The 16909-nt window shown below is 40.7% G+C and overlaps 1 protein-coding gene across 9 annotated transcripts in view; it reads left to right on the top strand.

Moving 5' to 3' along the window:
• The window catches only part of SLC6A11 (solute carrier family 6 member 11), a 279091-nt gene that overhangs the window by 209111 nt on the left and 53071 nt on the right, over positions 1-16909 (top strand). For all 9 annotated transcript variants that reach the window (XM_073352322.1, XM_073352324.1, XM_073352321.1 and 6 more), the window contains one exon: positions 11767-11870. In XM_073352322.1, the coding sequence (XP_073208423.1) occupies positions 11767-11870 (104 nt within the window). The remainder of the gene's footprint in view (positions 1-11766; positions 11871-16909) is intronic.

The following is a 16909-nucleotide window of genomic DNA, read 5'->3' as shown; positions in this document are numbered from 1 at the left end:
TGCAAAGCACTCTCAGTTTTTAGAAGATGACTTAATAATTCTAGAGCTTGAAATCTCACACGGTTCTACAGTTGAAAGGAATTTTCACATCTTTCCAGTCACTCCCCATGTTGTATGAGTTAGCTAAGCATGAAAGCTAAACCTTTCAAGGTGCATGGAACTGAACCTGGCTGTTTTCCAGCAGAATTGTAACACCCCTTTTACAATACGTAGTTTCATTCAGGCATTCTTACTATTCCAGTAATCTGTGGCTGCTTTGTTCCTTCACCTTGAACTTTTCTTTCTCAGACCCTGACAGTAAAGACTTTTTTTATTATTCAGATTTTTTAGTCAAAGGAAAAGTGCTCTTTAAAATGTAAATAATACAAAGACTCATCAAAATAATGTATAATTTATATTAAAAGAAAACTATAAAAAGATTGCTCATTCTCTGATAAGAAGATGGATAATAAAGGACTTTTAGCATTTGGAACATTATATTGTATAGAGCCAGTTCTGTGTTTAACTAGAAATGGTTGTGAGTTCTTCCATATTCTAAGATTAAGTACCTTATTATGGAGTCATTGTTAATGGCTCCATAGTTAAGGATGCTTTGAGCATTGCATTTGAAGTGGGTTTTCAATCCCTTTGTTAAGGATGAAAAAAATGTGCCTCTTTCTCAAATACGTATTTTTGGGTACATATTTAGGCTCTGATCCTGCAAACATTCATGCTGTGCTTAATGTTAAGAAAGGGAGCAATACCAATGACTTCAATAGGACACATGCAAGACCAGGGCCTTCAATTTTTATAGTTCCTTGTAGCTCATGCTGTCATCTTTACCATATGGAAAAGATCAAGTAAGACAAACAAAGCAACCTTAAAAATATAGAAATTTTGTTTTATGGTAAAATAGTTACAGTATTTTGACTCTGTTCTAATAATGTATGAAATAAACACAGTTGATGGATGTTGAATTACTGCTCCTGTGTCAACTCTTACTCTGCAAATTATCATGCTGCTCTAATGTAATTTGAAATGTAATGATGATTTTTCTTTGTACCAGGTGGAAGGTGCTAAACTTTCTAACTATACTTTGCAAAGTGAGAAAACCCAAAAGAAAAAAGGACCACTTTTGGAAATTTGATCCTCCTGTTCTAATACTTTTACAGATCCTTCTCCTGCACAATGCAAAAACTCAAAATGTTCCAATCTCCATGTTGTGGGCCTGACTCTGTAAGTTACTTAAGCACATGTGTAACTTTAAGCACATGAAATCAATGAGATTACTCAAGTATCTAAAGTTACAAACATATTTAAATACCTTGCTGAATCGAGGCCTTAGACATGCTCCTTACATCAGCTGTATATGGTAGACAATTTAGAACATTCAAGAAGTAAAAAATAAATTAGTTAAGACCATTGTTTGTCTTAACTGTTTCTACCGATATCACGGAAGTCAAACCATAGATTGATGGTTAAAATGTTCCACAGAATATTTAGAACTTTAGATGACAACACTTTGATGTCTAAAACTTTGCAGAAGAGAGAGCCCAGAAAGTCGCTTCTCCTGTGGAGGTCAGAAGAGAGGGGAGTATTTTCTGCTACTTCTCCCTTGCAGTTTTCTGAAATCTTGGCGGAGAGAGAAGTCTGGAAATTTTGATCGGATGTGGGGAAAGAGCTCACAACTCTTCCAAATTTAAAAACAGTAGGAAAGAGGGAATTAAAACCTTTCAAGGCCCTCCCGCACTCCAACAGAGCTCAGCAATTTAATCCCTTTTCTTTTTAAATCCCCTTAAGGTTTCCAGGTACTGTGTGAGTGTGTACGCGTGTGCAGAAATAAGAAATTTCCACGCAAAAAGTTGTGTTAACTTTTCGTTAAGGTCACTCCAGCGATTAATATAACCCTTATGTAAACTGTGTAACACAAACATTACAATACAAAAAATCAAATAAGCCCTACGGAGTAATAAGAAGGAAAGGCCTAGGTAAGGTAATTACATTAATAGTTCATTACCCTTGCAGTCTGTACATTTGGTCAAAAACATGTAAACATTCTTCTTCCACATTTCATAAACAACCTTCACTCTGACCCACACACATATATGTTAAGTTTTGTAAGTACACCACTAATTATACTTTACAGAGTGGAAGATACCTTCAAGTGTAGAACTTCCATTGCATATAATGGAGGTGCTGGTCATGGCTCCATACTTAAGGATGTGTTGAGTTTTGCATATATGTATTGTCCAAATACTGAGAGTTTACAAATTCAGAAGGCAGCATACATACAAAACTGCACTTGCTGAAGCTGTTGTTTTCGCAGTACCTAGGTCTTGTTTCAGTAATGATTACATTAACAGCAGTGCAGTCCTGCTTGGGGTAAATTAGCCTAACCCTGCTGCTGCTGTATTCATTCCTCCTGCTGCTGTACTCTGTGTGCAATTAGGCAAATACTTTCTTGTCTAAACACTGCTTGCTCCTTTGAACGTGATGCCAATGATGTTTCTGCCCATTTGTTTGGTATAAATGCCACCATATCTTTCCTTTTCTCTTCACACCTTCTTATTTAAAAATACACTGGCATTGTGTTTGGTGGTGTTCTCATCTGTTGACTTGAGGAGAAAAGGGGAGAGGCAATTCATGGCACAATCAGAAGAGACATATGAACCAGTTCTCAGACTACTGTTACCATATACGTGAAACATTCCAAATGGTGTGGGTTCAGGAATAGAAATTTGCACAGGGAAATAGGGGTGGAATGGGGATGAGAGCAGTTCATTAGCAACATTCACTGTATTGAAACATACTGAGCACATAATTTCCAAAAATCATATTCTCTTCTGGTCATGTTCTTATGTCTCTCCTATCACTGTTGGGCACGAAAATTAGGAAATTAAATTAGGAAACTAATACCTCTCAAAGGAGGCTGATGTCTGTCCTTGCATACAATCTAGTGCACAAGCAAAGAGAGACGATACACGAGTGGTCAACCAGTTCTTCTCTTTTTCCTGGGTTTGTTGAATCAAACATTCAGCCAGTGGAGTCTGTGAGATGTGTTTACCCTTCTTGGGGCATACCATAAACACCGTTTCCAGGAGCCAGATTTTTAACAGCCAGGCAATGGGCCGCTGACACTTCTGCTCCAGATGTTCTGCAAAATGAATTCTGAATGGAGGTGTCATTTTCACTTTTATGTGCTCTGATGTGAAAAATAAGAAACCATCCAAAATTTCAGCTGAAATGGAATGGTGAAAGTTTTCATATGATCATTTGCCACTTAATTAATTGCACACCTCTTATTTTAGTCATAAAGGTCAGCTTGAAACAAATTTCTCTGATTTTTCTTTCTTGTCAAAGGTGTGAAATAGTGTTACATCTTTTGAGTTCCGGGTGGCTATAGGTAACAAATGTAAAAGCTCATAGAAGTGCCAGTTAGAGTCAATAATAACGAGACCGACAGGTTTTATGTGGTCACAGTAGGAGTCTACTGTAATTGAATAATAGTTCTTGCTGTATGCAGTGCTGGGAAAGCCAAAGGACACACTCTGTACCCTTTTGGTTTACTTATGGCTTCAAAAGACAGCCTGCATTCAGACAGTGGTCTGAAAATGTTGAAATCATGTACAGTGGGAGTGCCCACAGCTTCCCACAGAGAGCAGAAAGAGGAAGGCACACTGGCACATTTTCAGGGAAAATTCTGATTTCTGTGCCTTCCCTTCTATTAAACTATTCTCTTAACGTGCGCTGCACATTGCCATCTCTTGTACAGCAGCGGTAAGTGCTGGGAAGTATCACCCGTAGGTCTGTGAACAGATGTACTGCCCCAAAAGCTGTTAAAATGAATGAACTTGAGGTAGCAATGGTTATAGAAATGCACAGACTGAGTAAAATGAGAGACTTTCATCCTCAACATTTTTACACACAAAACAACCTTAAAAGTAATTAAGGTTCCAAGGTCAAGCTCTCAAAAGTTAGGAAATGTCAGACTTAAAGTTACCTGTACAATGTTAATTTGGCAACTGACCATGCATTGTGATACAGTCTGTAATTATGCACTTACACACTAATTTTTCCACCGGATCCCTGCCTCATTCAGTGCACCGGCTGGATGATGCTCACTGATGGAGCAGCTATTCAATATTTTGTTTTATCTGCATCGTTCAATGCGTGGTCCCATTATTTACTGTACACCATTCAAACTCTGCTCTGAAGACAGAATTATTCATTTTCTCCTGGGCTTTTCTCTGGCACTTATCACTGTAGTATCTAAGTGCTTCACAGATATTCATTTATATTCCAGCACCCGTGTGAGGTAAGCAGGTGGTACTATCACCATTTCATAGATGAGCAACTGAGGCAGAGAGAGGTTAAGGTAAAAAATATCCACTAATTTGGGCTCACCATTTTGAGATGCCTGTGGCCTGATTTTTCATAGAACTTAGCATTTTATAGCACTTCCTTTATTAAAAGCCCAGCTCCCATTGACTTCAGATGCAGCTGTTAGCGCTCAGCACTTCTGCAGATCAGACCCCATGTGTTTCAAGTTAACCGTCCAAAATTCAGGGAACATTATAATATCCAGTGCTTGTTTCTAAAACATGAGCGAACCACGGTTTTGACACCAAATTGTGGCAAAATATGAACGTGATTCTCATGTGCGATACTGTACAAAAAGAATTTGCTGCGTCTAGTTGCTCTAAGGGGTGTGTTCACCCCACTTTGGGAATAAAGCATTGTATACTCTCTCTCTCTTTCTCCCTCTCTCTCTACAGCTTTGGGCAATATTGCTGCTGGACGGCTATCTGGCAAATACAAGCTCAAACACCTGCGTGTCAGCCAGCTCTTTGTAATTAACGCTCGGGTTGTTCTGGTCTCATCTGCAGAATTCATCACATGCCAGTGGCTAGCCTTAGGGCTAATGTAGTGTAGCGAGACAGATAGAAAAAAGAAGAATTTCATTCTTCCTGCTCTAATCAGAACAAAAGAACCTAAGAATGGTCATGCTGGGTCAGACCAATGGTCCATCTAGCTGGGGTCCGTGCCAGATGCTTCAGAGAGAATGAACAGAATGGGGCTAAAAATTGCAGTGTAGACATTCGGTCTCAGGCTGGAGTCCAGGTTCATCCTTATGGGGTTTTAGGGCCTGGCTCCAGCTCGAGCCTGAATGTCTACACTGCAATTTGTAGCCCCGCAAACCCAAGTCAGCTGACCCAGACCAGCTGTGGCCATTCTGAGGGTCTTTTACTGCCGTGTTAGACATACCCTAAGAGTGTTGTGGGGGAGTCTGGAGAGGTAGGGTCATAAGCTGAAATTGTATCCAAGGGCTTATCTTCACTGCAACGATTAGCTCATGTTAGTACAGTTGAGTTACTGGCCTCAAGTTAGCCAAGCTCCAGTGAAAGGGCCCACACTTCAGAACAACTCTGAAGATACACAGAGTGATTGGCTTAGCTGCTGCTGAGTTGTGGTAACTCGAGCTCTTGCTTCTCCACTCAATTGCTAGCTGGAACATCAGCATCACTGGAGCTTCAAAATCCCCTCACCCCCTACCCTCCAGTGGGCTAGCTAGCTCAATCTTAAAGAACCACTTAACTTGAGCTAAAGATTTGTCTGTGTAGTGGAGAGTCGAATTAGGGGTAACACTCGAGTTATAACTAGAGTTAACTCTGCCAAAATTTAAGGAGTAAACAGGATGATCTGGGTAATTATAGGCCTGTCAGGCTGACATTGATCCTGGGTGAGATAATGGAGTGGCTGATGGGGGACCTGATTAGTAAAGAATTAAAGGAGGTTAATATAATTAATGACCATCAGAGTGGGTTTGTGGAAAATAGACGCTGTCAAATTAACTGGATATCTTTTTTTGATGAGATTACAAGTTTGGTTGATAAAAGGTAATAGTGTAGTGAAATATACTTAGATTTCTGTGAGATATTTGACTAGGTACTGCACACTTTGATTAAAAAACTAGAATGATATAAAATTAACATGGCACACGTTAAGTGGATTAAAAGTTGGCTAACTGATAGGTCTCAAAACATAACTGTAAGCAGGGAATCATCAAAAGGGAGTGTTTCCAGTGGAGTCCCGCAAGGATTGATTCTTGGCCCTTTGCTATTTAACATTTATATTAATGACCTGGAAGAAAACATAAAATCATCACTGATAAAGTTTGCAGATGAAACACCAGGCTGCCAAAAACTGGGGGAAGTGGTAAGCTGGGCACAAGCAAACAATATGCATTTTAATATGGCTAGATGTAAATGTATAGATCTAGAAACAAAGAATGTAGGTCAAACTAACACAATGGAGGTCTCTATCCTGGGAAACAGTAACTCTGAAAAAGATTTGAGGGTTGTGGTGGATAATCAGCTGAGCATGACTTTCCTGAGCAGTGCTGTGGCCAAAGAGGATAATGCAGTCTTTGGATGCATAAACAGGAGAGTGTCTCAAATAAGAGTAAAGAGGTTATTTTACATCTTTATTTGGCACAGGTACAACTGTTGCTGGAGTACCGTCTAGTTCTGATGTCCACAATCAAGGAGGATTCTGATAAATTGGAGAAGGTTAAGGAGAGAGCCATGAGAATGCTTAAAGAATTAGAAAACATGCCTCATAGTGATAGACCTAAGGAGCTCAATCTATTTAGTTTAACAAAGAGAAGGTTAAGAGGTGACTTGATTACAGTCTATAAGTACCTACATGTAGAATGAATATTTACTATTGGGCTCTTCAGTCTAGCAGAGAAAGGTAGAACTTGATCAATGACTAGAAGTTGAAGCTAGACAAATTCAGACTGAAAATAAGACATGCATTTTTAATGGTGAGCGTAATGAACTATTGGAATAATTTATGAAGGATCATAGTGGATTTCCCATCACTGATAATTTTAAAATCAAAAGTGGATGTTTTTCTAAAAGATCTGCTCTAGAAATTACTCTGGGAGAGTTCTGTGGCTTGTATTATGGCAGAGCCATGGATGAAGCCAAGAGAGCTGTTGGAATGTTGTGAAGAGCTAGAATTGCGCAGGGGAGCAGCCAGTGGGCTGGTGAAGTATCAGAGATGAGGAGGAGGAGATTGGAGTCAACTGATAAAGTGAATTGGAAAATCTGAGGAATATTTTTACGTTAGAGGATTGAAAAACATTTCAGAAAATACGAGAAGCTTCCGAGAGATTTGGGGAAGTTTCAGTGAAGTTCAGAAAAGCAATTTGGGAATGAAGGGACAATCCAGATGTGCTTGGGAGATACTGAAGAGACTAACAGGAATACTAGAATGGATTAGGCTACAGCTAATGAAAGTCACGGACCTTTTTTAGGCATGTCTAGTGCTTGCCATCAAATTGTTAATATTTTCTTACAGTTATCACACTCTGATCTCTAAAACGTTGCAGTATTTGCTATTCTCAGTGAAGGGGAAAATACTGGGTTACAATTACATGGTAACTGTAGGTAAATGTTGACTTTGTAATGACTGCTACTGTTTGTGGCATGTGAGACAGCTGTTGAATGGTTAATGGTATAAAGTGCAGACTGTTGGAATTTGTTCACGCATTTAATAGCTTTTTAGGGTCTTATTATTTATTCACATTATTATAAATTGTTATCACATTACTGTAGGTACTACAATACATTCTTTCAAGTGCTAATATTACCAGTATTTAGAATAAAGCATGTTTCCTGAGGGTTAAGAATGCAGTAAGGGTATCTGTTACCCAGCTGTTAAAACCAGTTGAGTAGATTTTTTAATAACAGGCTTGTATCCAGTTACTGTTATGAAATCTTCATCAGTTCCTTGTAGACAAGGCCTTGTGTTTTCTGTGATTTTATGACTGCAGAGTCTAACACAGAAGCCATCCCTTGCATGTAAAATAATTAAGGTTTTTAACTTTACAGTTACAGAGATAACCTTAAAATGTGAACCAAGTGTGAACTGATGTAGTGTTGCCTTCCTGAGTCTGCTCTGAGAGTGCCCATTCATTTCAAAGGCTGTTGGCTCTGAAACCTAATTATGGCAATTTTCAATGGTGACATTGTTAAATCTTTCACTGCTGGTCTGAGCCTTAATCCACAACTCCAGTCTACTTATCTCATATTCCTAGGTGTCAGAAACCCTGGCTACATTACTAAGCTGCCCATTTGCCCATCGGCAAGTTCTACAATGCAGTTACGCATTTTCAGTGCCCTATTCTGCAGCACATTAAACACAGCAGATTTATGCACAGCATAAATCAAATTAAATTTAATATCAAATTGTATAAGTGAAGGTAAACTGCATTGATTATGTTATTCAATTTAATATTTAAGTCAATAAAAAGCTTATTTAAAAAAAATTACCTGGAATCACTATAGAATTTGCAGTCTTACACCAGAGGTCTGCAAAACTCAAGGGGCCTTAATGTAGAATTTAGGTCAAGCTTTCCACAGAGTTCACAGAGTCTGGCTTATACAGGATACCCCATTTAAAGTGTTCCCGAATATTTCAATGTTGACTCAATGTTAGCTGTCACTGTCTATATTGTGCCATTTTAGAAAACAGGGCTGAAGCTGCTACAAAGGAAACCCCCCCACCATTTCAGGGCCAGGCCTTGGCCTGGGGCATGATGTCTCTCAGAGCTATGTATTCTAACCAGGCCTGGGACCCTAACTTTATCTGAAGAGGGATGTTCTCCCTACTTCACTTCCCAAGCAGTTCTGTGGTCCTGACTTCGTATTACGTGCCTATCTGTCCCTCTTTCACATTAGGGCTGGCCTTCCTCAGGAACAGTCAGGCCGCTGTGGTGTTGACGCAAGCCCTCAGGAAGGGTTAATATGCATTGAAGGTTGTGTAATGTTGGGCCTGCATTTGGCCCTCTACTGAGCAATATTGTGCAACAACTAAAACAGGGGAAAATGGTAATGGTCAGATTCTACATCTACTGATCCAGCTTCCTGGGTTTTGTTTAGACTTAAGAAACTCATTCTCTTTCAGTTGACTTATGTTACTTTCAGCTTTCTGGGAGCTTCCAATCTCATTAAACAGCCTGTCTGTCAAAAGGCTTTCCCTGTGCAGTTTTTCCCTACCAAGTGGTAAAATTTTGAGATGTAATCAGCTGTATCTTATTCAGCATGACAGCAATGAAACCATTTAAACCACTGATGCAAATCAAATGTGACCCTAATGCCGTTCCTAAACAGAAACACTTCCAACTTCCAGCAACTCCAGAAACCAAAGCCTCTCTCAGTCACGTGTCAGATAAATATGTCCCTTGTATGTTTATGTATTTCTGTGCCTTTGATTACTAGTGCTAGCCCATTGGGGGCCCTAAGCAGGAATATTTTTGGCATCCTCCTCCACACAGTACATACTAATAATTAATAGGGTGGCCCCATGAGCTGCTCGGGGCCTTAAGGAATTGCTTAGTCTGTTTATACCTAGCGCTGGCTCTGTTACTGTGATTGGCTTGGTCCATACATGAAATCTTTGAGTGTTATCTGAATCCCTTCTTGCCTCAACCTTACAGCCCCCAAAACATAACAGTCAACATTATATTATCTTGTTTTTAGTCAGGTTCCTTCTCTGCAAAACACTTCAATTGTTGTGATTAAAAGTCCTCACAGAAGTCATATAAAACACTAACTCCCAAGTGTGCAGCGTACTTCATTGGGTTGGACACAGGAGCCAAGATCTGCTGGTGTGGCTCCTTTGTGTAGCTCTTCTGGAAAATTCTAGACTTACAGCTGGCCACAGGAGGATTCCCTGCTAACGTAGAACCAGAATAACAGGGCCTGCAGTGCTCCACCACAACTGACAAATGACCAGAACTCCCCTACCTGCCACTGATCTCTGGCTGCCATTTCAGCCTCTGGGGGCCATTTGAAGACTGCATCATTTATGACAGCTGCCCAGCATGTATGTACAGCCCAGAATAGGGAAAATGTAAAGGCCACCTTTAACTCCCCTCAAGAATTGTGCTATGCTAAGGAACTGGCCCAGGATAGGTAAGCTTTCATTTGTAGGTCAACAGAGCAAATCCAGATCATATTGGTAGTGGTTAAACAAAACTGCCCAACCCTGTATATGTAACTTCTCTCACCATCCAATGATGTTAATGTTGTTTGCTGATTTCCAAGTCCTAACAATTATTCCTTTGGCAAGCTTGCTAACCTTGGATATGAACAATTCCTGCATGTAATTAATATCTGGAATACTTGGAGTATCCCCAAGGTGAAAAGGTTGTGCTCAGCAAGATCTGTACATAAATTTAAGTTGAATTGCCTGGTTGCTTTGTCCTTACAGAGAAACATGGAGGGAAACCGCCCCGCCCCACCACCACAATCCACACTTCTGACTAGTCTGATTATTGCATGTGGTGAGCCTGAGCATTCTGTCCCATGGAATGGGTAGCTGTCACTGGGGAGTTAGGAGTTAGTGCTGTAAAGAAAAAGATGAATGGAGGATTAAATGTTCCACAAACAACAAGTAAAAATAATTTCAAGAATCAGTTAAGGCTAAATATTCTCACCTGTTTATATCATTTACAAAACCCAAGCACTCAGAAGCAAGGAACTGGATAGTTCAGAACATGATAAATCTTACACTGCCCACATAATAAAGAAATTACTCTTATCAGGTATTAAGTAATGTGTATATCTACAACCAAGGAAGTTCATATACAACCAAAGGCTGTATGTATGAATACATAATTGTTATGATTTTTGTTTCAAAAAAAGATTTTGCATTCTGTTTATATTTTGAGATTATTGGTGAAAGAGTAGTCATCACTTTGGGTCAGAGTTAAGATTGTTGTCTTGTGATTAAATGGCAATGACTTGCATGAGTTTGGGATGTAACATTATTCTTGAGAGGCTAAGTGGCAAATGAGTTATCTCTAACCAGTGCCACACTTGTAATAGAAATTATTTTTAAAATCTAATAATAATAATAACAATATTTATCTTTTATATAGTGCTTTTCATTCATCCATCAATCTCAAGCAAATCCCATTATCCCCAAATGGTGAAACTGAGGCATAGAGTTGCCCAAGTCACATGATTTTCCAAGGTTACATAGCAAGCTGGTGGCAGATTCAGGCATAAACCCAGCTCTCTGAACTCTTAGCCCATTGCCCTATTCATTGGATCACACTGCTTCCTGTGTTCGCGAGTGCTCCAATTTCTGAGTTGCCAAGCTAGCCATTTAAAGCTACTTTGGGGCAGGTGCTGTCTGTCTATTCTGTGATTGTGCAGCGCCTAGCAAAGTGGGGTCCTGATCCATGACTGGCGTTTCCAGGTGCAGCTTCAATACAAATTACACATCATAATTATTTGCCTGCTTTTTCCCCTGACTCATTGTTCAATTTCCATGAATCTGTGAATGATGTGCATTTTGGGTATGTATTTAATTAATCTCAAATGATTTTTTTTAAAAAGTCCCTAGCTATCCCATAGGGAGGAGGCCAGGGGACAGACCCTCAACTGATATAAGTTGTCACATCTCCGTTGACTTCAATGAAGCAGTGAGGATTTGAACTTGCTGAGGATCTGCCGCACAAAGCCAAAGTATCCTCTTACTTACACGGTTAGACACTTGTGAAGTCCATTTGACTTCAGTTGAGTTAGTCCTGATTTGCACCAGGGGGTTTAAAAGGAGAATCAAGCCCATGTTTTTTCGAATTTAAACAAAGTTTGACAGATATTTACAGTTACCTCGTGTAGTTGCCTGTGAGAAAATAAACAAGCTGAAAGCACAAACAACGATGGTTCCTTCTTTCCCTTTGATAACGCCTTTGGTTTCTGCCTGCAGGTCTGGGTGGATGCTGGCACGCAGATATTTTTCTCTTATGCCATCTGCTTGGGATGCTTGACAGCCCTGGGGAGTTACAACAACTACAATAACAACTGCTACAGGTAACACATTTGCTTTTAATGTAGGCCTCAATCCTGTAAACACCTATGCACTTAGCTTCATTTGTATGTGTAGCCCCACTGGCATCAGTGGAAATCTTCTCATGAATATAGTTAAGCACATGCATGAATGTTTGTTGAATCAAGGCCTTAATTGGGGAAGAATAGTCTGGGGGAAAGCGGGTGTCTGCTTTTCAAGTCATGTGCATGGAAGTCTGAATTGTGTGACTCTTATGGACACCAGTGGGCATTGCACAGCCTCAGTCATCCCATAAAAGTATTGGAGCTCGTGCCCTTATTGGTCTAATTCTATTTTAAAGCATTGTAAAAGTCATACTGAAATATTTTATACATATATCTGCTTTTTAAAAAACTCCCATTAAAACAAGTGAGCTTGGCTTACCCTTTGGATGCCGTTCTTCTTGAAGTTGTACTGGATACTAGGTAAAGCACAATAAAAGGGCCTAATATGTCACTAGTATTCTTTTTTTAAATCAATGGGAGTTTTGCTGTTGACTTCAGTGGGGCTTAAGCACATGCTTAAGTGCTTTCCTGAATCAGTGCCAAAGGTAGATATGTGCCCACATGGTACTTGAGCCTGTGCAAAATTCCATTGATTTCACTGGGGTGTAGGATCAGCCCCATAGAGAGGAGCTTAGGTGCTTGCCCTTTTTCTCGAGTAGTAATGAGAAGTAAAAAAATATTATATACTAGTGAGAGATTCATTCCTTTTAATGTGCTCTGCCTAGCATATGGTGTAACCTAAAATAATAGTCTTATATGGAACTTAAGTACATGCTTTAAACTAACCATATGCTGACATTCTGTCTTGAGCAAGGACACTTGCCTGGATCAGGGCTTTAATATTAATGCGTGTTACACACAAACTGATTCAAATAATAAGAAAAATTACTGACATAAAAAAGAAACCCCCAAGTGAACCTATATTCAGGAATAAGTGTGAATTAATCTGTAAACTGGGAGAAAATGAAAAAAAAAATTACAAATACTTTATTTGAAAATTATTGTGAAGTTCTTCAAAATAATTATGCAATTGACTCTGTTTAACCAGCTCTAGTCTCTCTCTCTCTCTCTCTCTCTCTCTCACACACACACACACACACACACACACACCACCACCACCACCACCAGGGTAGTGTGCAGGAATAATCATTTGACCGCTCTTGGAGGGGCACATTTTGTGCCCCCGCCATGCCCCAGGGCTGGAGGAGCTCAATCTCCGTGCTGCAACCTCAACTTGGGGACTTCTGTGCCCTCGATGATTATGGGGAATGGGGGTGATGCCCCTGCTTGTCCACCGTTGTGCATGCCCCTGCACACCACCTATCACACGCTCAGTGGGCCAGAGGAGTGCTGGAACTACGGGTGCTGGAGGTGTGGCAGGACTCCCTGGCTTGAAATATTAAAAACAATCAAATACATGGTTTCCCTCACATACAGGGTTTACAATTTTGTTCAATGGCTTCCAGCACCCCCACTATGCAAATTGTTCCAATGCCCCTGCTGGGATAGTCACTTTTCAAACACAGATCAAGACACGTCATATTTCTGAACTCAACTTTTTAAACTGTTTCCCCAGTCATGAACTATTCATGTGTAATTAGACAGTTAATTCAAGGTACAGCACTAAAGTGGTTTTCTCAATGCAGCAAACCACAATATTACAGAGAGAGAATGTAACAATATCTTACCTCCATATAGTAGCATCTAAAATGCAGTCTAATTGGCTTTTCCTAATATAAACTCTTACTTTTTCCACTTTGGCTTATACACCTAGAGCAATGAAAAGAAAAATTCCTTAATTCACTAATTTGTATTTATATAGTAAACAGGGGGCCATTGCTTTTGTGTTGGGTGGCTAATTTGTAACTTTACATAGCCGAACCCAGTCAGGTTTCTGGATCAGTCCCAGAACTGATCTCGGACTAGTCTATGTCTGATTCAGCAGCTTTTACTACACGGCATGACATTAAACTATAAACGTGCTATTGCTGAAGAGATATTCAGAGTGAGAACTTAAGGGCCTTTTCAATACTAATAAAGACAACTAATGATGATATGATGCAAAAGCAACATAATTATCAACAACAACAAAACTCTGGAGAATTTGAATCCTAGATTACCGTGCATGAACAAACCTTGCAGGAAAGTACTAGAGGCAGTTCTAGAAAGTACATGCTGTGCTCGCTCAGTCCTGCCATGCCTTTTGATGAAAGAAATGCTGCCCTGCATGGCCGCCAATATAAGAGAGTGGGAGAGAAAAGATCATTAGAGAAATGTGGATGCTTAGGGAATAAAAGCAGACCAGCTTTTGTACAAATTGAATGTGTGCTAAGTTACCCAAAAGAGACTTGAGGTAAACTGGCTTGCAAACATGTGAGATTGCTCACAGCTTTTAGGCAACAAAGGTGGTTATCCACTCTGCTCTCTGGGCCAGACCCTTTGCTGGTATAAATTGGTGTAGTTCCATTGAAGGTTTGGAATGACATTGATTTGCATCAGCTGAGGGTCTGGCCAGGTACCTTCAAAATCAACATAATGTCCCCAGTGGAAAATTGTGGGTGATGAAATTGTTTTCTCAGTAGTGTGGAGTAATGCTTTGGCCAAACAAAGTACAGCTTTTTCTTTTTCATTCTGTCCTGCGACATCTCTTATAAAAACTACTTCAATCACAGCCCCAACGGCTGCAGTAGTACTCATTGTATTTTTGTAATCCAGTACTGTACAGTGCTTGATAAAGGCTAAGAGAATGGATAAAGGCTCACTCTGAGGGCAGTAAGGTCTCTAGCACACTAGTTGCTCCCCAATGTCTCTGAAATAGTGGAATTTGATGATAGTAGGGTAAGGAGACTGAAACCACACTGGAGGCTCCTTGGCCCTCTGGACTCTTCATTTACATAGGCTAATTATGACTCTTCAAAAGAAATCACAAAATGTTAATACTCATGAACAACCACAGCACATTACTTATGGCACCTGGACCAGTGTACAGTCCTCCATGGAGGTAGGTTCTTCCTGTGGTAGTCCATGGATGACTTAAAAGGGGTAATGATTTGAAGATTAAAGTTAAAGAGGAATAGCTCAGTGGTTTGAGCATTGGCCTGCTAAACCCAGGGTTGTGAGTTCAATCCTTGAGGGGGCCATTTAGGGATCAGGGCAAAAACTGGGGTTTGGTCCTGCTTTGAGCAGGGGGTTGGAGTAGATGATCTCCTGAGGTCCCTTCCAACCTTGAGATTCTATGATTCTATGACAGATCCATTCCAAAGGTTAGAGAGAGGAAGACAATATAGAAAGCCATTTGCTTAAGAAGTAGAGGCTATGGCTTTGTATACACCTTACACTGTGTGACTTCAAGTTCAGTTGGTCCTGATTCAGGAAAAAGTATGAACGTGGCCAATTACACATGATTTGTTTTGTGGTGATAAAAGAGAAATGAATGCCTATGATGAAGTGAAGAAACCCTGCATATCACATCGCTGTCCGGTGGGTTTGACTTAGCTTTCAATCAGTGTTATTCAAAAGCACAGAACACTATCCCCTGAGCTAATGAAGAACATAAAGTAAAGAGCCTATAATATGTCATTAAACAGTACTTATTCTATCCAATAGAGGGCAGTGGCACAAGTATGCTCTAGACAGCATATTACAATATCAAACCACTGACTTCCTCCATGCCAGTGCAAAGCCCAGGAACAGCATGTGCTGACAGATTTATTTTTTGCAACACATTTTACTGTAGGATTCTCTCTTTTCTGAGGGAGCGTTGCAGTGTAAAATAATGAAATGGGAGAGAAGAGATGCCCAGTTGAAAAACGATATAATTTTAAATGGCATCTTCTTTACTAGAAACAAGACAGAAAAATCTGTAGGTATACCAGCAAAAGAAATCAATTCACTGGCATTGTGAAGGGCAGTTGCCAATGAGGAAAAGCAACATAATTATCAACAATAACAAATTCTTCAAATCCATCCTTAAAACTCTCCTGTGCTGTGATGCCAACAGAAAACTGGTCAGTGGGTAGGCCGCTGTTGTCCTGAGACCACTGCCTAGCCTGCTGACCAGTATGGTCTCATTGTTTCCTTGCAGTCCCCCATCTGTCTGTTTCCAGCTGTTGTCTCTTGCCTCATACTCAGACTGTGAACTCTTTTGTTCTGAGTTTGTACAACGCCTAGCACAGCGGGGTCCTGATCCACAACTGGGGCTCCTAGGCACAATGGTAATACCAATAGTTAGTAATAATTCTCTTCTACCCGGTATGGCTGGTGTGCTACTGCTCACCAGTCAATCCCAATACCTCACAGAGACACTGCTTGTGACCAAGAGCAGTCTGTGGACCCGAAGGGGGCTGCCATTGGCCAATGGATTCTGCAGCGCCACCTCAGGTGGTCGGGGATACAGCCAGCATCCTCCTGCTTCTGTCTACATTTTGGTGCCTGCTGGAAGTGCAAAGATTCACATCACAATGATGGCAATATCCAAGCCACATATAAAGAAAGAGAATAAGGTTTTTGCCACATTAAACAAATCCACAATTTTAAATAGGGGTGGGGGGCACAGCAGCTCCCTGCGAATGGGGCGGGGGAGGGATAAGAGGGGGAGTGAGGGGAGGCGCTGAGACTCTGTGGGGGAAGGAGGCAACCGGCTCCAGGCTGGGAAGGAGGGTTCTGAGGGTTCCTACCTGCTTCCAGGCCCATTCCAGCCCTTCAGGTCCTGCTCCCTGCTTCCCAGCCCCCGCAATGCCTGCTCAAGCCCCTCTGAGTTCTGCTCTCGTCCCCCCCGCTCCCCAGGTATGTGCAAGTTTACGTGGGGGCAAAGCTCCCACAGTATTTCCATTGTGGAGGTGCTAGCCTCCCCTGCCATCCCAATTCTGCTGCCCCTGATTTTAAAACTGTAGTGCAGTTATAGTATAGTTCTACCTATGGGACTTTATGGCCCCCCATGCTGGAATATTTGAGCACCTCACAATCTTTAATGGATTCATCCTTACAACAGCCTATCAGGTAGGAAAGTACTGCTATCT

Source organism: Lepidochelys kempii, chromosome 7 (genome assembly GCF_965140265.1).
Source record: "Lepidochelys kempii isolate rLepKem1 chromosome 7, rLepKem1.hap2, whole genome shotgun sequence".
Classification (NCBI taxonomy): Eukaryota; Metazoa; Chordata; order Testudines; family Cheloniidae; genus Lepidochelys; species Lepidochelys kempii.
This window is presented reverse-complemented; position numbering and strand designations above follow the sequence as displayed.